Genomic DNA, 22,312 nt, shown 5'->3' with positions numbered 1-22,312 from the left:
CCAAGGCCCCTGCTGTCTTTTGGAATATCAGATGGGCTTTGCTGGGCTTCCCCAGAGCTCACTATTGCTCCTTCTGCTTGTCGTGGTACCTGGAGGGCTTTGCCAGGCTTTGGCAGAACCTGCCGGGGGCCAGAAATGGGCTTTTTCTGGGCCCTTCAGGGCCCCGATGCCTTCCCTAGTGCAGGGGGATGCAGGAGGGTGCCGGGGGATGCAGGAGGGGTGGGGAGGGGTGGTGCCGGGGGATGCAGAGAGTGATGGGGGCTGCCGGGGGATGCTGAGGGCAGCAGAGGGATGCAGGGGGGTGGCCGGGGGGATGCCGGGGCCAGGCACGGCCCAAGGTGCCCCCGACCCTGCCGGCCTCGCCGGGGGGGCGCGGCCCCGGACTACATTTCCCATCGCCGCCTCGGCCGGGGGCGGTGCGGAGCGGAGCGGAGCGGGGGGCGCGGAGCGCGGCGGGGCCCGCGCAGGCGGAGGCGCGGAGCCGCGCAGGGGCATCGGGCCCGCTCGGCTCGGCTCGGCCCGGCCCGGCCCGGCCCGGCGAGGATGCGGGAGGGGCGGCCAGTGGCCCCCCGCTGCCCTCCCGCCTGAGGGGCGCCCGCGCCGCCGCCGCCACCATGAAGAAGCAATTCAACCGCATGCGCCAGCTCGCCAACCAGACGGTGGGCAGGTAGGGATGGGGATGGGGATGGGGATGGGCCGCGCCCTGCCTGCCCCCTGCCTGTTCCGCTGCATCTTCATCCTGCCCCCTCCCTGCCTCCCTGCAGCACCTGCTCCCTGCCCGCAGCTTCGGCTCCTATCCCCTCCCTGCGCTGTCTCCATCCTACCTGCCCCACTCCCACCCCTTGCCAGCTCCTTTGCCTGTTTCCTGCCCGTGCCCTGCCACTCCACTGCACCTGCCTACTCCTGATCCTGTACCCTGCCTGCTCCCTGCCTACCCCACTGCCCCTGCCCATCCCGTTGCTGTCTTGGCTGCTTCCTGCCAGCCCCACTGCTCCTGCTCCTTTCCTATACCCTGCCTGCTTCCTGCCCTCTTCCTATTGCACGTGTTCCTGCCCACCCTACTGCCCCTGCTCCCCAGCTTGCCACCTGCCTGCCCCACTGCCTACGCTCCCAGTCCTCGCCCTTCCTGCTCCCCCATATGCCCCTTGCCCTACTGCCCGCGTCCTACCCGCTATATGCCTGCACCCTGCCGACCCTCTGCCCACACTATGCTCTGCAGCCCCAGTGCCCGCGTCCTCCCTGCCCCACTTGTCCCAGTGCCCACAGGCTGCTTCCTCCTGGCCCATTCCCTGCCTCCTTCTATGCCTGCAACCCCAGCCTGCACCCTGCCTGCTTGTTAACCCCTGCCTGTCCCCATGCTCACACCCTCTGCCCTCCTTGCCCTGCCCCACACCTTGCACACTTTATCCACTACTTTCCTGCCTGCCCCTGCCCATTTTCTGTGTCCCAGGGCTGGGCTGCAGGGACACCCACTGTCTGACCATCCCAGCCCTCATGCTATGGGGTGACCCACTGGTCTGCTCCCCCCAGCACCCATGAGTGGCCTCCCATGGGGTGGCTGTGAGGTGCAGGGGACGATGCCCGTGTGCACCGATGCACGGTCAGGCCCAGGGTTTGGTGGTGGCTGTTGTGTAATTCCAGCAGATTTTGCAGCTGGAGGGGGGAGGGATTGATTTTTTCCTTCCCAGTGTGGCACTGGGCATCGGCACAGGCACGGCTGGGCTGTTGGGCTCAGCATTCCCTCCTGGAGCCAACCGAGGGCTTGGATTTCTGCTGACAATCCCCTGTGTGCCCCCTTACCGTGTCCCCCGTGGCGATGGGGACATCCTGCTGGCTCTGCATTCTCAGCCAGGCTGGTGGCGACTGGTGGCAGGGGTCTGGGATGGTGGCAAGGCACCGGCTGGGGCTGTGCTGCCTGGGCAGGAGGGCAGTAGCAGGAACACAGTGCGAGCCTGTGATGTGAGAATGCCGTTTAGGAGCATGCTGTGGGAATCTGGTGCGGGAGCATGCTGCAGGAACATCGTGTGGGAACATGGGGCAGGAATGCGATGAGGGAGCAAGAGCAGTGTGGGAAGACAGCACCGGAACACCGTGCGAGAATGCAGTGCAGGAGAGTGCCTTGGGAGCGTGCTACAGGGATCCGGTGCCGGAGCATGGTGCAGGAATCTGGCACCAGAGCGCAGTGTGGGAACACGGTGCCGGAGCACAGGGTGGGAATTGGGTGCGGGAGCACAGTGCAGGAGTGCAGCACAGGAAACCATGCAGAAATGTGGTGCAGGAGTGGTGCTGGAGCATGGCACAGGGACCGTGGTGCGGGAGCACCGTTAGACTGGCTCTGGCATCCTGTGGAGAGCAGCAGGAGGAGGCTGGTTTGGGGATGGGTTGATTTTCTCCTTGCATCTTTGCCAGGCCGGGTTTGCTGTCTGGGTGCTCTGAGGTTTGACGTGTCTCCAGCTGGGGCTGTGGGGCTGCAGGGCAGCGGTGTCCTCAGATCCCACCGCTGCCACATGGGAGACATGAGTCAGGCACTGCACACATGCCTGGCTTTGAAATGGTGCCACTGACAAGGCACTGAGCATCTTCCTTCCCGCATCCACTGGGAGCATGGGGGCCGTGCTGGGCTCCTGCCATGCCTGCCTTGCAGCCTGGGGAGTGGGAATGGCGGCTGCGGGGCTGGGAGCCCTTGGCTCCTGAACCCCACAACCCCTGAACCCCTGATTCTCTTTGGGGCTTGTTGTGATGCTGGCTTGTGACAAGCTCCGTTGGTGCCATGGCGTGGCTGCTGCCTGCAGCGCTACCTGTGCTGCCAGCTCCATGGGCTGGGTTTAACAGGGATGGGGGTCTATGGTCCCCTCTTTGCTCAGTGCCCAGATGGGGCAGCTGGAGCCTCTGCAAGGCTTGGTGGGAGCTCAGGGGTCATCCTCTTCCTCCTCCTTATCCTTCCTCCTCAGCGTGGGAGGCTCCATTGGTCCCCATTTGGAGCATGGGCTGATGCTTTATCCTTTTTCTCCTGAGGCATCAGCAGTCTTCTCCAGCCAGCTGGAAATAGGGAACAATAAAAGGATATAGGGAATAATTAATGGAAATAAGGAATGATTAGTGGAAATAGGGAATAATAAAAGGATGTAGGAATAATAGATGGAAATAAGGAATAATTAATGTAAATAGGGAATAATAAATGGAAATGGGGAACAAGTGGATATAGGGAATAATAATAGAGACCCGGTATACATGCACTGCCTCCCTCTGATGTCTGAGGGGTGCTCCCTCCTGCCTGCCACCAAACCCCCATGGGCCACCGTCCATGGGTGCCAGCACCCCAATGCCAGGGCTGGGGACTGAAGGATGCTGTCCTGGGTCTGGGGTCTGCCCTGCCCTGGGTGTCCCTTGGAGGGGGAAGGGGCACTGGGGATGGTTTGCACGCGGTGATGGTAGCATCCAGCTGGTGTTACCCCTGCCAGGAGCTCCTGCTGCTGCCAGCATGGCTGCGCTCCCCACACTGATACAGGGAGCTGGGTCAGGACTGAGCCCCACAGCACATGGGGGCCTGTGGTGACATGTCCCTAGCCACCCAGTGGGGCATGCAGAGGGAGGCAGGAGGGGGGGCTCAGTCCCTGGTGGCTTTTCCTGCTTTTTGTGATGTGGTTTCCTTAAAAAAGATAGAAAAGGAAGAAAAAAGACAGCTGAAGGAGGGAAAAACCCATCTGTAGGTGTGGGGGACAGGCAGGAGCAGCACTTTCTTTGTCCCTGTGATGTGACTCTGCAGCTGAGGGACAGGGCTCAGCTGGATGACAAGGGCTGGGGATGGGTCAGGTTGAGGGTTAATGTTAGGATCAGGGTCAAGGTTACAGTTAAGGTTAGGGTCAAGGTCAGGACTGGGGGTCAAGGTTAGGATCAGGATCAGGTCAGGTGAGGATGCTGAGTGCATTTCCTTACCTTTCCAGATGCACTCCCAGCTCCATTTCCTGGGTACTGTCACAGCCTTTGCTGCTCCCCTTGGGGTGCTGGGGCTGCAAAGGGACCTCCTGGGCCCTGGGGCAGAGCAGAGCACCAGCATGTGCAGGGGTGTTGACATCTCGTCATCTCACCTCATTTCATTTAATTTTATGCTTAATTTTATTTATTTGTAGTTAATTTTCTTTTATTTTTATACTTATTTCTTATTTAAATTTATTTTATTTTCAATTTTACATTTTCTATATTTTATTTTTACTTTTTGTTACTATTTTATTATTTTTATTTCAAAATTATATTAAATTTTGGCTTTTTATTGTTAGTTTAGTTGATTTTTTTTTTACCTTATTGATTTTATTTACTTTATTTGACTTAGGTCATTTCACTCTTTAGGAAGAACTGGGGATGCTCATTCCAGCTTAGTACCCAACCTCCGTGAGAATTTCTGCACCTAGCTTGTGAGGGACCATCATGTTCATATCTGTGGGGTGGGAAAAGGGCAGAAAAGGCAGTAAGTGGCTGTAAAACGTTCTGAAGAGGCTTTCTCAAAGTGCTTTTATTTGTATTTCTCTCTCCATCTCATGGGGGGCCTGGGGAGCTCCCACCCTTGCGTTGAGGTCACCGGATGATGGGTGTGAATATGCCGCAGCGCTCGCTCCGGAGCTGGAGCAGCCCTGGGAATTTGCCAGAATTAGCTCAATATGGGTTTTTCCCATTGGGAATAAAACAGGTGCCTGCAGCCATGTGCAGAGCAGCATGGCTGGGTTCCTGGATGGCACAGCAGGTGATGGGGGACACCGGAGAGGATGCCATCAGCTTGGGGTTGGGTTTTATTCCCTCCTGGTCCTTTCTGAGTATCCCAAGGTGCATCCCTCTTCCTGGGGGAGCACAGTGGCATTTTGGGCTGGCCGTCCACTGGGGGCCTCTCAAGGCAGATGCTTTTCCAAGCACCAGGATGTCTGCACGTAAATATTAAGCTTTTGAACACCAAGGTTTTACTCTGTGCAGTAAGAATATTCTGCAAGAAAACAAGAACATTTTATTCCATGTACAAAATAAGGATGGAGAGAATAAAACACTGCCTGGGATTTTTCCAGTGGGATTCACAGGAGGGAATAACATGTTTTAAATAGCTGGGTCCCCTGTCTGTACTTTGGGGTGCCAGCAGCTCACCAGCAGCACAGCCCCACAGGCTTTTTGGTTTTGCCGAGTGCCACCGGCAGCATCCTGGGGATATTTTTATCCTCTGGCAAGGCAGCGGCACTGACAAACTGCAGTGTTCCTGAAGCAGACTGAAGGTTTCATTCTTGGGCCAACAGCGTCAGGGCCTGGAGCTCTGCAGGGACCCCTCTGTGATCTTCAAATCAGGACTGAAGCGTGGTCAGGATGCAATCGGGGCAGGGGGTTCCTCTGCCAGGGATGAGCCCGGAGCGAGGAGCAAAGGGCCCTATGCATCCCATGCTGAAGGGATGCTGATGCAGAGAGCTCGCAGCCAGGAAAGGGGCAGGAGATGACAAAAAGAGGCTGTTTTGCCTTTAAAATTCTGTCCCCCATTTTGCTCTGATTCCGTTGGTTTTCCCAGCAGTGGGCAGGACTGAGGGAAGCTGCACCAGCCCTGCCTTGCCTGTTTCATTCTGCTTTTCCAGCCTGGCTCAGCCATAGCTGGGTGAGCTGTGAGGGGCTGAGCCCTGGCACTGAGCCTGCTGGGGGGGCATCACTGGCCTTAGCCGCAGGCCTGGGACACAGGGACTGTTACTGCAGGTCCCCCACTAGGTCAGGATGGGCCTGGGCAGCACAGGAGGAGGTGCTGCTGGGGCTGTTTCACCTCGTATCACTGGATGCTGCAGCTTGGAGTCGTCTCCCTGGGGGATTTGAGCAGCAATTTGAGGATATAAATATTTGATGTTTCACTTCTTGTCTGATCAAGATTTTCCTGGTGAAAAACCCACAGCTCCATTTGGCCTCAGCCATCTCTTGGTTATGCACTATCACACTGTGTGTCCCTGGGGATGGGGATTGCTCAGATGGCAGCAGAAGTTGGGAACAGCGCAGTCCTTAGACCAGCATCTGGCTTGGTGATGCCTGGTGCTTCCAGGGTTTGCCTGGATGAGACCTGAGGAGCTTTCTGCTCCCTCTGGCACAATGGATGGGTGCTCAGTGCCTTGTCAAAGTTGTGTGGTTGAATCTCACCAAGCTCACCTCTGAGCCTGAGGGGTTCAAGGACCTTGACTGTTCCTGCGGGTACCAGCCCCCCAGGCATGTGTGGCACAGGCAGGACCAGGATGGAGCTGGGCACCATTCCCAAGCCCATGTGGGACCTCGGCACAGCCCCAGCCGTGGGAGTCAGTGCTGCTGATGCAGGGTGGCCTTGGTGGGTTCTGCCTCCCTCTGCCTCATGCAGCTGCAAGGCTGGTTTTAGACTGGAACAAAGAGAAACCAGAGGAACTGGCTGGTGCCAGTAATGAAATAGCAGTGAAATAGGTGTTTATGTGTTTTTTCTGTTCTGTAGTGTTCTATGAAATAGTCACGGGCATCCTGCAGCGAGGGGTTGGCCAGGGGTGGGGGTGAAAGGGATGTTCTGAGCAGCAAGTGTGAGCCAGAGGGTCCTTGGGGCACGGTGGACACACTCTGCCCCTGGGGATGCACCTACACTGGGTGAAGCACTGCCCACCCTCAGGTGTGATGGGTTTCCCATTCATTGGGAAATGCTGTGAAATCCTTGTCATGTTTTGAGCTTTGCTGTCTCGGGGTCAAATCCAAGGCTGGCGGCTGGTTGTCTTGGGTGATTTGAGCATCAGACAGGGATGGTGGTGAGCCATGGGGTGGGCATCGTGATGGATGATCTGGATGGAGATGTCTGGCATCAGATGCTTTGCTGTAGGTCCCCAGGTCAAGGCATTGCAAGCTCATGTAGTGTTTGTTTGGAAATCAACTTAATTTGCTCAATTGTTGTTGTTTTTGTTGGCAGCAATTAGGGTTTTTTTCAGAAGCAAAGGCCTGACCAAACCGTAGCTGCATTCCCTGCTCGTTTGCTTTAAACTCTCCATATTAATTATCCCTTTTCTCCCAGCTGTTTGCAGCCATGTGTGTGCCTGATGCTGACTGGGTCTGAGGATTGCCTGTGTTTGTGCTGAGAAAAACAGCTCCGGGGTAAAAACCTGGAGAGGAATTAGAGGAGAGGGCTTTTAGTAAAGCATTGAGAGCTGGTCATCCTGGCTGCCTCTCTAAGGGGGCCTCCAGCAGGACGTGTGTAGCTCATAAACATGAAGTTTTGAGGGATTAGGGAAGAGCCAGGGAAACTGGGGGCTCCCTGCACTCCTCTCTTGGGTGCTGCTGTTTCCTGAGGTCACCTTGCATGAGCCTGGTTCCCTGGAGAGGCTGTGTCCCAGTGCGGGAGCCCCGGCTGCATCCACCTGGGGAGACATGGGGATGGAAATACCCACCTGCAAACGACTGTGTGAAAAGAGCTGCCCAAAGCTGATGCTGGCTTCAGCTGGTGCCTAGAGGAGGTGTTCTCTTGGTGCCACCAGCTGCCCTGATGGTTGGGCCCTGGGATGCTCCAGCCACCAGGCAGTCACTTCCCTGGACTCTGCTGCATGCATCAGACCCTTGAGCATCATTTGTGGGGCTGGGGTTATGGGATAAGCACAAAAGAGACCTGAACCCTGCCAGGGCATGAGGCTGATGTAGACCCCCCAGGTGCCCCAGGACATGGTAGCCTATGTCATAGGGCAAGGAGTGGGGAAATGGGGGTGCTGGGGAGGAACTGGGGGTGCCAAGAGGGACTGGGAGATGCTGGGCTGAGGAATGCCAGGAGGGGCTGGAGGATGCTAGAGAGGAACTGGGGGTGCTGGGGATGAGCTGGGATGTGTCTGGAGGGGATGGGGGGTGCCAGGAGGAGCTACAGGATTACTTGGATGGGAGTAAGAAGCCAGGCTGGCACAGAACATCTTTGCTGGAGTCAGACACACTTTCTAGCATCAGTTATATCCAGTCTGGTTCCTATTGATGCTGTTAATGGGTTTCTGTTGGGTGGGGTTTTCAAAGCACCTTTGTGATTTGGGCTCCAAAGTCCCATGTGGTCTGAACTAAGCACCTGGGAGCAAACCAGGAGCTGGGGCTCCTGCTTCCTGGGGGGTTTAGGTGAACGGTCCTCCCCAGGGATGGGAAGGCAAGGGGATGCACACCCATCCTCAGGTGTGATGCTGAGCTTGATCTGGGGAGGAAGCAGAAAGCACGAACCAAAAAGGTCTGTTGAAGAGGAAAGGCTGAGCCCACTGAAGATGCTTTGCCAAGGATCTCACAGAGGTGCTGCCATCCTGCCCCCAGAAAAGGCAGCGGGATGATATTTCTCCATCCCCTAGGGAAATCTCTTGATACCAGAGAAGTGGCACTGGAGACCAGGGTCTCCTTGAGCATCTCTGAGACCTGGCAACGGCTCAACACCCAGAAAATATCCCCCAAACCGGATGGAGCCTGGGGTGTGCAGGGAGCCTCCATTGCCTCTTGCTGCCATCATCTTCTGCTGCAGATTTGCTCATAAAACCAGATAAGCTCCTGTAAAACCGTATTAACTTTAGGCTGAGAATTCAGAAACATAAGGAATATAAAGGGATTTTTCCTGGTGGCATTAGCAGCACGGAGCTGCAATGCAGCGCAACATCGGAGAAGGAAGAGGATGGTTGTTAGTCTTTTTTACAAGCAAAGTGTCCATGAGGGGCGCTGGTGCCCAGCCCCAAAAGGAGAAGACAAAGTGGGACCATCACTTTTGGTAGATGGTGGTGCAAGAAAGGGAAATCTTTCTTTCTGGGAAGTCTAAATTTCTGGGGTGCAGAGCAAGTCATGGTGCCTGTGCGTAGGTGTGCAATGTTTGCCTGCATTCCTGACACCTCCTTCTCCTCCGGGATGCTAAATCAGTCTATCCTGAGCCAGGACAGGGAAACAGGATGGTCACTGTGGCTGAGCTGCTGGATACTTCCAACCCTGTTCATAAATGATATGCAGGAGAGGAGAAGAACCTGAGCAGCTCTTGCTCCTGGGCAGCCAGCACATCACTTGTGTGTCATATGGGAGATACCATAACACATTCATTTAAATCCCTTTTTTTTTACCAACTACAGTTAATTGGGGGTCATTTTTAAACCCAACTTGAATAGACTCTGGGACAATTTTCATACACAAACTAGACTTAATGCAGTTAATTTACACTTTTTTTAAGTCTTTAAATGTGGTGTATTTGCAGATGAGCCCGTAGCCCAAACCCTGCCCTGGCTGGCACTGCTGCTGGGCTGGGCTCACCCTTTGAACCTTGCTCTGCCGGTGCTTACTCCTATTTCCCACTATTTCTATATTTAACTCAGTCTTTCAAAGCTGAGAAACCAGCAGAGAGCAACCAGGGCCCAGGCAATAAAGGCACTTTAAGAAAGGTGAGACCACTGAGCTTTTGTTTTTTGTCAACAAACCTTTATGGACTAACCAGGTAAGCCACAGCTCTGCCCAAGCGCATCCTGATGGAGTCTTTTTTCAAAGAGAGGTGATGCACTGAAGTTGCAAAAAAAGCCCCGAGAAGATGAGTAAGTTGTCTGGATGTGATGGCTTAAATAAGCCTGAGCAGATCTGGTGAGGAGCAGTGCAGGGGCTTGGCAGGGAGGATGCTGCAGATCTGTGCATGGCTGAGGAGGGTGTTGCTGTGGATCTGTGTCTCTTCTGTCCCTGGTGCTCCTCTAGCAAAGACAGTGGATGGATGACACAAGCTCTGGAGTGGTAAATCTGGCTCCAAGGAGCAGCAGGGAGGGTGATGACGAAGCCCCGGCAGCTGCTGCAGAGATCCAGTCAGCTGTGTCCAACTGAAGAGGCTCAGTCGTGCAGACGGGTTGTGTCCTTGAAATCCGCGTCACCGTCATCCGTCGCCCAGCACAGCCCAGGGAGCTGCTTCCTTACGAAGACACACTGCCTCCCTCTGCAGCATTGCCTCTATCCTCCCGGGAATCTAGCATCCCTGCTCTGCTGTGGATAATGAAAAAATAAGGGGGAGATTGGGCAGGATCCTAAACCGGTGTGGGATGTGGCATGCTCACAGTAAGCTGTGAAGATGCTCCATCCTTTGCTTATTTAGAGGATGAGCTGGTGGCTGGTGGGACCAGAAAACCTTAAATCACTGGCTGCATCCCAATGAAAAAACACATCTAGCTGTGCCTGGTGCTGCAGCGTGCAGTCATGTGTGCCAGGCCCTTCACCAATGCTTTATGTTCTTTTTTGTCTTGCAGGGCTGAGAAGACAGAGGTTTTGAGTGAAGATCTCCTGCAGGTGAGGCCCTCTGCAGCTGGTCTGACTGTGCCTGTGGCACTGGATGCAGCAGCACTTCTGTGCTGGTCGATGGCACAGTGTCCTGCAGTGATGAGATGGGCTGGGAGGAGGAGGAGGGGATTGGGAGCGTGAGAAGCAGCATTGCCTCCCTCCCATATGCCTTCCCAGCCCTTTCCCAGCCTGGTTCTCAGGTCAGCTGCAATCGGATCCAGTCTTGTCTCTGCCAGGATGGCAACCTGATAATGGCTGGACAGATTGCAGGCGGGTGCCTGAGGCTCCTGTCTCTGCTGCAAAACCTGCCCTGGGGATAAGATGTGCGACAGCAGGGTACAGTCCCCAGAGCTGATGGTTGGGAGACTTCAGCAAAACAGAAATCCTCACGTGGTGCTGTGGAGCATCGGCTGTGCTTCCTACACACTCCACAGAGGGGGATGGCTGAGGAAGTGCCAGCAAAAGGACATGAATTCACAAACCCATCACTGAATTCATGAGGTTTCTAACTCACAGGTTGTCTAAACCATTGGGCATTGATGAGCAAAGCAGCCGCCTGGCAGCAGTGAGGGTGCCCAGCCCTTGTCCTTCATCACCGCAGGCATCCCCTGGTGTCAGCCAGTCCAGCTGCTGCTGGAGCCTCCTCAGCACCTGGGGCTGGGGAAAGGGCAAGCTTTTTGGTCTCAGCTGGTGTGTTTGCAGCTTGGGAATTGGTCTGTGCTGTTGCTGTCAAGGTAGCAGATTCTGCAGAAACAGAGAACCTGTGAGGATGCTTGGGCAGAAGGCCGTGACCTGCAATTGACAGTAGCTGCAGAATGACCTTTAGCTCTTCCTGGCCACAGTGTCCTGCCTGTGTTGCCCTCACTTGGACCTAATGACGCTGCTCTCAGCACACTTCATGCTTTAGCAAGAGCCATGTGTTAGCCAAAACTACGGAGAGGGTTTGGGTGAGCCATCACTATGGGATGCTGGAACCACAGTGGAAGAGAGTACAGTGAAGCTGTTTGCAGATGTCCCAGCGGGGTGCAGAGAGCAGCCACCTGCAGCACTTAATCCCTCCCTCCTGCTGCTTTGCCAGGGATTCAGCAGCTGTTTCCATCATGGCTGGGAGCAGACCATGCAGGGTAGAGCACGGCTGGTCACTGGCACTGGTGAGAAATAGCTGGTGCAAGTGGCCGCATGGGCTATTGGGGCACTGGTGGGGCGGTTTGTTGTTCATCAGCACTGTCCTTGTGGTGGCATCCCAGCCACCAGCCAGCGGGAGTTGGGGTTTTTTATCACAAAATGGTTTGGGTTGGAAAAAGTCTTAACGTCACCTGGTTCCAACCCCTGCCACGGGCAGGGACCCCTTCCACTGGAGCAGCTTGCTCCAAGCCCCTGTGTCCAACCTGGCCTTGAACACTGCCAGGGATGGGGCAGCCACAGCTTCTCTGGGCACCCTGTGCCAGCGCCTCAGCACCCTCACAGGGAAGAGCTTCTGCCTAAGAGCTCAGCTCAGTCTCCCCTCGGGCAGGTTCAAGCCATTCCCCTTGGCCTGTCCCTCCATCCCTTGTCCCAAGCCCCTCTCCAGGTTTCCTGCAGCCCCTTTAGGCACTGGAGCTGCTCTAAGGTCTCCCCTTCAGGAGCCTTCTCTTCTCCAGGCTGCCCCAGCCCAGCTCTCTCAGCCTGGCTCCAGAGCAGAGCTGCTCCAGCCCTCGCAGCATCTCCATGGCCTCCTCTGGCCTCGCTCCAACAGCTCCAGGTCCCTCTTGTGCTGCTGCCCCAGAGCTGGATCAGGGCTGCAGGGGGGGTGTCCCCAGAGCACAGCAGAGGGGCAGGATCCCCTCCCTGAGCTGCTGCTCACACTCTGGGGCTGCAGCCCAGCACACAGGGGGGTCTAGGCTCAAGCACACACTGAAGCTGGGTCATGGGGAGCTTCTCATCAACCAACACCTCTACGTCCTTCCTCTCAGGGCTGCTCTCAGTCCTGTCTCCTCCTAAGAGATGGGGATCTTTCCTCACCACCAGTTCTGGTGGCAGGGATGGGCAGGGTGCAGCAGTGACATGCCCTGATCCCCAGGGATGGTCAGCCCCAGTAAGACAGAGCAGAGGGGATCTGAGCACTCCCCACCACCAGCAGCCAGAGAAAACGTGAATAATGAACCTTTTTTTGTTTCAATTTTAGTTTTTGGTGTTTCTCCTTTCAAGCTCTGAGGTCTCCGTAGCCCTTTGGCACCAGGAGTCAGACCCTGCTCTTGGAGCCAACCGGTGACATCCCAGCACTTGGTAGCACCAGTGCTGACACTGTCATGGCATGGCTGGCTTTGGCAGCATGGCACAGGGGATTTTTACACCTTTTGGGGATATTTTAGTGGGAAGGGTGGTGGGTGCTGCCTTGTCTGTGTGCAGAGTGAAGAGTCACTCATGTTGGCAGGGAGGATGGGGAGCCCAAACCCTTCCGGGTGTGTATCTGATTACCTCCAGTTTGGCTCCTTTAGCCGGGTGTGCACCCACATATGTGCCCTTCTGAACATCAGACCCCTTGCAACATATACATGGATGTGTGTGTGTGTGTGTATGTAATTTATATAATGTTTATATATACATACACATTTCATCTATATGTTGAAAGGCACATGTACGTCACAGGGATGTCAGGGGCTGCTCTACCTCAGCCAGGGATCATGGAGATCTATCATTATTTAAATATATATGTAATGCTTTTATAGAGATTGTTTCATTCTATATAAAACGTTACTAAGATATGTATCATTATAGTGGTGGGGGGTGGCTCAGCTCAGGAGGTGCCTCCTGCCTCAAGGACTGGCCGCAGGCTCAGGAGTTGTCCCTCACAGGGAGTAGTCATTTTTTCCCCCAGATCATTTAAATATTTCTGTTTTCACAGATTATTTGCCCAAATGTTGAGGTTTCCGTGCTTTCCCTGTGTCTCTCAGCTTTGGTTTGCAGCAGATCTTCTTTGCTGACATGTAATGACTTGTCTAGCTGAGTCTGGGGATGAACTGCTTCATTTAATCAACACAAAGGCAATCAAAGCAACTCTTAGACCCAGGTTAGAGTACTGGCCAGTTTGGTTTGTGGCAGGGCGCAGCTGGGACAGACATCTCCTCCCCACGCCCTGGGGGCACAAAGGCTTTGGAGGCTGGTCCCATCCGGCTGTCAGCCTCCCTCAAAGGATTACGATGGGGCAGCATCAGTCTGGTGAAGCCTTCCCCTGCGTAAAGCTTCCCTGCTCTGGGGAGGGGCTGGGCTCTGGGGCTGTTGCATCCGACACAGTGGCAATTGAAATAACTGTGATTGAAAGCCAAGAAGTTCGGTATGGCACTGCCCCGTGGGTGTGGGGCCAGGTGGGATACCGCAGTGATGGACACCGCTGCATCCACAGGTGGAGAAGCGCCTGGAGCTGGTGAAGCAGGTCTCCCACAGCACCCACAAGAAGCTGACAGCATGTCTGCAGGGCCAGCAAGGCGTGGACGCTGACAAGCGCTCGGTGAGGCTTTGGCAGGGCTCTGAGGCTGCCGGGCAGGCGGTAGCACTGGGCTGGCGGATCCAACCGGAGCCCTCTCTTTGCAGAAGAAGCTGCCGCTGACAACACTGGCACAGTGCTTGATGGAGGGGTCAGCTGTGCTGGGCGACGACTCCTTGCTAGGGTAAGGGGGCCAGGGTCTCCCCGGTGCTGTGCCACTGCTGGGATGCTGCCGCCGGGAATTGCCATAGTTCTTTATCTATGATGCCAGATAACTGGGGCAGGGGAGGCGAGGAAGGGGGTTCACGGTGGTGTCGGAGGGGCTGGGATGATCATGTGATCTCAGTAGTCCAGGGGATTTCTTTATTCTTCTCCTTGTGATAAGGTGGGACCCTTTTAGTCATGTGGGATAGAGTGTAAACTGTATGTCATCATAGAATCCCAGGCTGGTTTGGGCTGGAAAGGACCTTAAAGCTCACCCAGCTCCAACCCCTGCCACGGGCAGGGACCCCTTCCACTGGAGCAGCTTGCTCCAAGCCCCTGTGTCCAACCTGGCCTTGAGCACTGCCAGGGATGGGGCAGCCACAGCTTCTCTGGGCACCCTGTGCCAGCGCCTCAGCACCCTCACAGGGAAGAGCTTCTGCCTAAGAGCTCAGCTCAGTCTCCCCTCGGGCAGGTTCAAGCCATTCCCCTTGCCCTGTCCCTCCATCCCTTGTCCCAAGCCCCTCTCCAGGTTTCCTGCAGCCCCTTTAGGCACTGGAGCTGCTCTAAGGTCTCCTCTTCAGGAGCCTTCTCTTCTCCAGGCTGCCCCAGCCCAGCTCTCTCAGCCTGGCTCCAAAGCAGAGCTGCTCCAGCCCTCGCAGCATCTCCATGGCCCTCTTCTGGACTTACATATATTTATAAAAAAAAATGTATGTATATATTTATATACATATATATATATAATAAAACTCCATCAAATTTCAGACTGTAATTCTGTACAATAGTTACGGAATGATATTTTCCTAACACCCAGAGTGCCCACGGTCCCTGAGGTGCTCTGGTCCCTCCAGCCCTCTGCCAAGGAAGGGCTTCCCTGCACTGCTGCAAGACCCGCAGGGGCTTAGAGCCCCATGGGCACAGCCTGCGTGCCCATCACTTCCCTGGTGTGCCATTACAGGAAGATGCTGCGGCTGTGTGGGGAGGCGGAGGACAAGCTGGCTCAGGAGCTCATCCACTTCGAGCTGCAGGTGGAGAGGGACGTCATCGAGCCCCTCTTCGTGCTGGCTGAGGTGAGCAGTGGTTGGAGATGTCCTTGTGTCGAGTGTCGCTGTGCTGGGGGCTCGCATGCAAACCAGCCTGCGGGAGAGCCGGGTCTCATGGCTTGGCAGCATATTTGGTGCCTGGCCCCAGTGAGAGACCTTCCCCTTTGAGGTTCTCTGATGCTTTGCTGGAGGGGGCATTGTCTGCATGTGCAGCAGGGCTGGGTGATGGTCCTGCTGCGCTCCTTTGCCTGCCCTTGCAGCTCTTGCTCTTTTCTGCCATTCCCAAGAAGCAGAGCATTAACAATTATTCCTCACCCATTTTATCTCAGTTCCAAACAAAACCACTGTTGTTTGGGAGGGTTTTTTTTCCTGCTTCCCCCCTGCTGCCAGCTTTGTCTTTCAGTTTTACCCAGTGCATCTTTTTTCCCCCTTTCACATCTGGCAGAATGTCCTTGGCTTGGTTCGGATTTTGTCTCCTACAGCAGAAACAGGAGCTCTGTTACCTTGCTTGTGTTTGGGGCTTTCGGCCATTACCAGATCCTTTGGCAAACCATCCTGTGCATGGCCTTTGCATTGCCACCCCCAAAAGCCCTTTTCCTGCCTTCATCGTGCTTCCCAGTGCAGAAATCTTTGGTCCCCCAAGGATGCTCCTCTCAGGGGTGTGGATTCTGTGGTCGGGGCTGTCAGGGGGTGGCACAGCCCGGGTGGAGACATGGAGGAGGGACAAGCACTGCTGTCTTCCTAATGATGTTAAAGTAAGGAGCTGCATCTTATCACCCCGCTTGTCCCACCCAGCTCCAGCATTGCAGTCAGGCATGACCTGTCCCCAGCGTCTCTCGGGGGACGTTTATAGCCTCCCGTTCCTGTGTGTTTCTGCAGGTGGAAATCCCAAATATCCAGAAGCAGAGGAAGCACTTGGCAAAGCTCGTGCTAGATATGGACTCCTCCAGGACAAGGTAGGAAGTGGCTTCAAAACTGCTTTATGAAAACTAAACCAAGTGATGGGTATTTTTACCAGTGCCAGCGAGGGCCGTGTCACTGTGTGCCTTGAGTTCAAGCTCTTCAGTGAGCCATGATTTCTCATCTTGTCTGCAGGATACGTAGATCACTTTTCCTTGCCTGCCCTCTGCAGAAAAGAGTATTTTTTACTGGCACAAATCTCTGTTTTTAACTCTTTTCCCTATCTTGGTGAGTTCTTACATAATGCAGAGTTGGGTGCTCCTACCACTGTAGAGTACTGCTGGGGTGGAGCAGGGATGACCCTTGGGGTTGGCTGCTCTTTGCTCTTTGGCGGGCTCTGGGAGATGTCTGGGAAGTGTCTGTACTCCCCAGTGTCGTGTCCAGACTCTCCCATTGCCTTCTTTTCTCCTCCGTCCGGATGAGAATTGTGTAAGGAGAGCCCAGTGCTTGCAGCTGGTTGGGACTGGGGATGTTTGGGATTGGGAGTAGACGCTGCCTCCCAGTCCAGGTTGGAGCATCTGCATGGTGCTGAGCACTGGGGACTGTGGTAATCTTGGCTGAGGGGAGTCCCTGGAGTGCCCTGCGGCTGGGATCCAGGGCTCTGTTGGGTCCCTGCCCTGGCTGTGACAGCTCTGCCCTCTCCGCAGGTGGCAGCAGTCCGCCAAGTCCTCGGGTTTGGCCAGCAACCTGCAGCCCTCGGGTGCCAAAGCTGATGCTCTCAGGGAGGAGATGGAGGAGGCGGCCAACAGAGTGGAGATCTGCAGGGTATCTGGGGGATTGCTCCTTGCTGGCATGGGGGGACCTTGGTGTCTGAGCACCACGGAAAAGCCTTCAGTGGCTCTTCTTATCCCATTCTTCACCCTCTTCTTACCCTATTGCCCATAATAAGCCCATCTCCAGCCTGGCTGGTAAAAAAAACATAAAGCAGCCTGGTGGCAGCAGGTGATGCTAACCAGGCCAAGAAGGACATCCATGGTTCCTGTGTCCCCGTGCTCCATATCCTGGTGGAGCCAGAGAGCATCCCATTCCCAATGGACCCATCCCAGCAGGAGCCACTGAGCTCAGCACTAAGTATGCCCAGTCCTGGCACAGAGACTTGCAGGAAGTGCCAGCACCTTCCAAGCCCTCCTGTTGCACCCGGCCACGTCACCCCCCACAGTCCCACAGGAGCATGGTCCCCCAGCTGGGCATACTGGGTGGGAAAAGTGTCTGAGAGGGGATGCTGCTGCCAGAGCCTTCATCACAGGCTGCAGGAGTCAGCAATAAACCTCACAGACAATTTTGTGTGGCTTTAAATTCCCCCAGGGCAGAAAACGCAAAGGCCCAGGCAGAGCTGGTGCTGCAGGTGTTGGGCAGGAGGTGGAGCTGGGCGCATGTCCCAAACCTGGCATTTTCCTCCAGTGGTACAACCAGAACCCGGGTGGCCTTTCAGACAAATCCAGCCCCAAACCAGTGCCATCTCCCCCATCTTAATGCATCACAGCCCCACACACCCATCAATTTTCAGCAAACCAGCTCATCCAGGTGCTGCCTCCGTATATTGACTGCACTGATGGTGATGTTGCAGCTGGGAGACACTTGCAGTGTTTTAAAACCCTGGTGATTTTCATCCTGCTGAGTGAACCAAGGGGATTCTCAGAAAGGAGCAATTCAGGAAGTGGCAAAATCTATTTTGTGACTATGAGGACAGAGAGACTCACATCCTGGTGCTGAGGGGCTCGTTGCAATGCAGAGCAAGAAGAACCTGATGCCCCATAACCACTGCAAGAAGAACCTGATGCCCCATAACCACTGCGTGGTTGGGATGCTACCAGCGGCAGTGCACACTGCTCCTCTGCACAGCAATTAGGTCTGGGGTTAAGGAGCTACTTGCATGCGAGGAGCAATGTAATGAGGTTGTGGGATGAGCAAACTTGAGGTTTAATTTGTGCCATTCAGCCCACCAGAATGTGCAGGCTGACAGGTCGTTCCCCTGCCCCAAAGCATGTTCACGTGCAGGGAGCTCCTTGCAAGTCACCAGCTCCTTGTGGGCTCTGGAAGGAAGACAAGGGAGGTTGAGGATGGGCAGAGAGCAAACCCCCATGCTGCTGCATGTATTCAGCGTGCCAAGCACCTCTCGAGTGGGTGCTGCAGTGTGCCACATTGCGTATTGGCTCCTGTGACCAAGCTGCTCCCTCCTGGTGGCCTTCAAAAGGGCCATCATGGTGGCATGAGGGCAAAACGGATGGGACAGCAACTTACTCTGTGCTCTCCATAGGACCAGCTCTCGGCTGACATGTACAGTTTTGTGGCCAAAGAAGTAGACTATGCAAACTATTTCCAGACGGTAAGTGCCACTCACCCTGCGGGACTGCTGCAGCGTGGCCGCAGGGTGACAGCCGCGCTCGGTCCCCGCAGCTCATCGAGGTGCAGGCCGAATACCACCGGAAATCCCTAGCGCTGCTGCAGAGCGTCCTGCCTCAGATTAAAGCCCAGCAGGGTAAGTGCCCGTCCCCTCCTGCACACAACGCCAAGGGCTCTGCATCACGCCAGAGCCATGCAGGGCTTTGCCACAGCGATGAGCCAGCTCCAGCGTGACCCCCCCGAGCATCCTCCCTTTGCTCCACCTGCATCCCGCCTGCCTCAGCCCTGCTGTGGCCGTCCCATCCCCATCCCACTTGGTTGTGGGGGGCAGGATCCAGCCAGTTCCATGGGGGTGGGGGAAAGGAAATCTGCCCAACTATTCCCATCAGGTGCAACACCAGAGGTGGGAATTCAGTGCCAAGGGGGAGTCCTGGGGCTGCACTTTCCGCTGTGAGACCTTCAAAGGAGCTGGGCTGGGGGCCGAGGTCAGGGCTGGGGCCACTACTCAGCGCAGTGTCCCCAAGAGCAGCACATTCCCCGGGGCAGGGCTTGGGGTGCTGCTGCTGCTGCAGCAGGGCAGGGAGTGATTTGTATTTTATTTTCTTTCTCTCGATCCCGCAAAATATTCCTGCCTCAAACTGTGATGGAAGAAGGGGGAAAATATTGCAAAGGTTTGCCTGTGGTTGTTCCCCCGGAAAACGTTATCCAGCCCCTTTGAAATGTCCTGTGTGATGATTGGAAAACATTTTGTTTGGATTTCATCTTTAAAAAGCACTTCCCAAGCCGCCCAGGACAGAGGTGCGGGGTCCTGTTGTTTTTAGCAACACCCAAATGGAATATTTTGCTGCTGAAATGCTGTGATCCAAGGGCTTTGGGGGGTTAGGGGATGCTGTATCTGGCACCATCCCCGCCATGTGCTCCCCCCTGCTCTCACCCCCTCTGCCTGTCACAGAGGCATGGATGGAAAAGCCCTCCTTCGGGAAGCCCTTGGAGGAGCACCTGGCCGTCAGCGGACGGGAGATTGCCTTCCCCGTGGAGGCGTGTGTGACGATGCTCCTGGAGTGCGGCATGCAGGAGGAGGTGGGTCCCGTGTCCCACCACCCTCGCCTGGGCACGGTGGAAGGGGACTTGGGAGCCTCCAAGGCAGGGACAAGGAGCCAGGGGGATTGGGGGGCATTCCCCTGCCCCAAAGCTTGTCTGACACTCTCCTGTATCCTATGTGAAGGGTCTTTTCCGAGTGGCTCCCTCGGCCTCCAAGCTGAAGAAGCTCAAAGCTGCCCTGGACTGCTGCGTGGTGGACGTGCAGGAGTACTCGGCTGACCCACATGCCATTGCAGGTAGATGCTGCCTCGGGGCAGGGGGTTGGTGCTGTGTAGGATGGCCCATCCAGCCCCCAAGCACCAACTATGGCCACCCAGAGAGTGGTCATCAGTGGCACAAAGTCTGCTTGGAGGCCAGTAACCAGTGTAAGCAAGGGGTTCATGCCAGGTATAATCCTGATAGACAGCTTCATTCATGATGTGGATGATGGATGGGGCAGGGTGGACCCTCTGCAGGTTGGCAGGTGACCCCAAAGTGAGAGGTGTGCTGGTGTTCAGAGGCTTGGGACAGTGGAGAGGTGGGCTGAGAGGGACCTGGTAAAGTTCAGCAAGGGGAAGTGCCAAGTCCTGCCCCTGGGCAAGAGGAGCCCCAGGCACCAGGACATGCTGGAGCTGCCCAGCTGGGAAGTGGCTTGGCAGAGATGGCCCTGGGGGTCCTGGTCACCACCAAGCTGACCCTGAGCCAGCAACATGCCCTTGTGGCACACTGAAGGTGAATGGTGTTCGGGCCTGCACTGGGAGGAGTGATACCAGCAGGAGAAGGGAGGTGATCCTTCCACTTCAGAGCATTACAGCAGGGAAATGGGCATAGTGGAGGGAGCCCAATGAAAGGCTGTGAAGATGGGCCTGGAACATCTCTCCTGGGGGGAAAGGCTGAAGGAGCTGGGACTGTTCAGCCTGGTGAGGAGAAGGCTCAGGGAGATCTCATCAATGGATGTACCTGCAGGTTGGGTACAAAGAAGACAGAGCTCTTTCAAATGGTGCCTGGTTCCAGGACAGAGAGCACAAACAGGAGCTTCCCTCTGAACCTCAGGAGACACTGGGTCACTGTGCAAGTGACCAAGGGCTGGCACAGGCTGTGCCCAAGGAGATGGTAGAGTCTCCATTCTTGGGGATACTCCAAAGCCACCAGGACACAATAATGGGCAACCAGTTGTGGTCCTGCTGGAGTGCGGGGTTAGACCAGACACCCTCCAGAGGTCCCTGGCAACCTCAACCCTTCTGTGGTTTGTCCCACAGCCTTTGAACAGTGAAGGCACAATATACAGGGGACAGAGCAGGTGCAGAAACACACCATTCAGGGGCAGTGGTGTTCAGGTGTTCAGGAGCACAAACCCCAGCCACCACATCCCCTTCCCTGGGCAGGGGCTTGAGCAGTGGTTTGGAGCTCAGGTGGGGAAGAAAATAGGAACACAATCGTAATCCAGGTGGTGGGGCCCTGGTGACACTGATGAGGGTGATACTGAGCAGGAGAATCTGCAGGAGTAGGGAGTAGTGGAGAAGATGCACATGTGGTCTCATCAAACTTGCTGTCTTCTCTTTACCTCTTCTAGGATGTAGGCCCTCTCTAAGCAGAGATCCCAACCCATGGGGCTGCAATTAAGCATTTAGTAGGTTTAAAGGCTAGCCAGCTGCTCTCCTCCTGGGCTGGGCTTTCTGGCAGCTGCAGAACTGGACCTTGGGTTCCTGTTGACTTCAATGGGAACCTCTTCCCAGCACAAGTTGTTGTGAAGGTCCAAGGCAAAAATGAAGGATGGGGACCAGGGTGAACACCTGATGGGGGCAAGAATGATGGAGGGATTCAGGGAGGTGCTAGGAGGGACTAGCTGAAGGTGGCAAGGTGGTTGTGGGGGGTCAGGCAATGCCATAGGCTCCACCAAGGCACAGAAACTAGAGGGTGCTTTGGGATGTGAAGGCTGGGAATCAAAATGCCAAGGAGCAAAACCACTCTGTGCCCACCATCTGGTGCCACCCGCAGTGCTGAGCCCTGTGTCCCTTGTGTGCTGCAGGAGCCCTCAAGTCCTACCTGCGAGAGCTGCCAGAACCCCTCATGACATTTGAGCTGTATGAGGAGTGGATCCAGGCCTCCAAGTGAGTCTGGGGCATCTCCCCTGCTCCTCTGTGACACAGGTGATGTCATCTTTGGTCCCCATGGATGGTTGGGGACCATGATTTATTTCTGGCATGGCTGACAGCATTTGGGATGTTTCCTCCAGGGTCTGAGAGCCAGGAGGGTTCTCACAATGATCCTTGAGCACAGTGGGTCCCAGCAGTGAGGGTGCCCATGATGTCCCCTGATGTCCCCAGCATGGCCCAGAGCACACTGACCAAGGTGCTTGAGCTTTCACAGCATCTTTCAGCAAGCCCCTGAGTGCCAGGCACTGGTGCTGTCTGGATGAGTGTGTAGGCCCTGGGGGGACCACTGGCCAAGGGAACTCCCACCTGTACTGTTGGTGCGCTCTGCACCATGGAACCACCAAACCCATCCAGGGTTGGGCCAGCTGAGGTGGCACCATCACGCCTCCTCCACCGAGGCAGATGTTTGCTGCAGTGGGATGTTAGGCACAGGGATGAGAGAGAAATTTCTCACCCACCTCCCCGCAGCATCCCGGAGCAGGAGAAGCGGCTGCAGGCTCTCTGGAACACCTGCGAGAAGCTGCCCAAAGCCAACTACAATAACATCAGGTGAGCCTGGGGCCAGCAGGGCCTGGGAAGGTGATGGAGATGTGGCTCTGATACACCGGCGGGGCTGGGCTCTGATTTCCAGGTACGTGATTAAATTCCTGGCCAAGCTGACCGAGTACCAGGACATGAATAAAATGACACCGAGCAATGTGGCCATCGTGCTGGGGCCCAACCTTCTCTGGCCGCAGGCAGATGGGTAAGGTATCCGGGTGGAAAGTGAGCATGCCAGGGGGATGCTGGGGAAATGGTGTGGGGGGGCCTGGGGC

General features: G+C 55.6%; 1 protein-coding gene across 3 annotated transcripts in view; it reads left to right on the top strand.

Moving 5' to 3' along the window:
* Window positions 1-302: 302 nt before the first annotated feature.
* ARHGAP44 (Rho GTPase activating protein 44) overlaps window positions 303-22,312 on the top strand; it is a 29,072-nt gene continuing 7,062 nt past the window's right edge. For all 3 annotated transcript variants that reach the window (XM_061366888.1, XM_061366889.1, XM_061366887.1), the window contains exons 1-14: window positions 303-667; window positions 10,221-10,260; window positions 13,634-13,738; window positions 13,822-13,898; window positions 14,874-14,985; window positions 15,838-15,914; window positions 16,566-16,683; window positions 18,176-18,244; window positions 18,316-18,397; window positions 19,214-19,341; window positions 19,487-19,598; window positions 21,371-21,452; window positions 21,966-22,046; window positions 22,129-22,242. In XM_061366888.1, the coding sequence (XP_061222872.1) occupies window positions 615-667; window positions 10,221-10,260; window positions 13,634-13,738; window positions 13,822-13,898; window positions 14,874-14,985; window positions 15,838-15,914; window positions 16,566-16,683; window positions 18,176-18,244; window positions 18,316-18,397; window positions 19,214-19,341; window positions 19,487-19,598; window positions 21,371-21,452; window positions 21,966-22,046; window positions 22,129-22,242 (1,250 nt within the window). In that variant the 5' untranslated portion in view covers window positions 303-614. The remainder of the gene's footprint in view (window positions 668-10,220; window positions 10,261-13,633; window positions 13,739-13,821; window positions 13,899-14,873; window positions 14,986-15,837; window positions 15,915-16,565; window positions 16,684-18,175; window positions 18,245-18,315; window positions 18,398-19,213; window positions 19,342-19,486; window positions 19,599-21,370; window positions 21,453-21,965; window positions 22,047-22,128; window positions 22,243-22,312) is intronic.

This window comes from Neopsephotus bourkii, unplaced genomic scaffold, assembly GCF_033783945.1.
Source record: "Neopsephotus bourkii isolate Nb327-2 ecotype Australia unplaced genomic scaffold, CSIRO-AGI_Nbou_v1 NB_1363, whole genome shotgun sequence".
Lineage (NCBI taxonomy): Eukaryota > Metazoa > Chordata > Aves > Psittaciformes > Psittacidae > Neopsephotus > Neopsephotus bourkii.
Note: the sequence above shows the minus strand (reverse complement) of the source record. Positions and strands in the feature narration are given on the sequence as shown.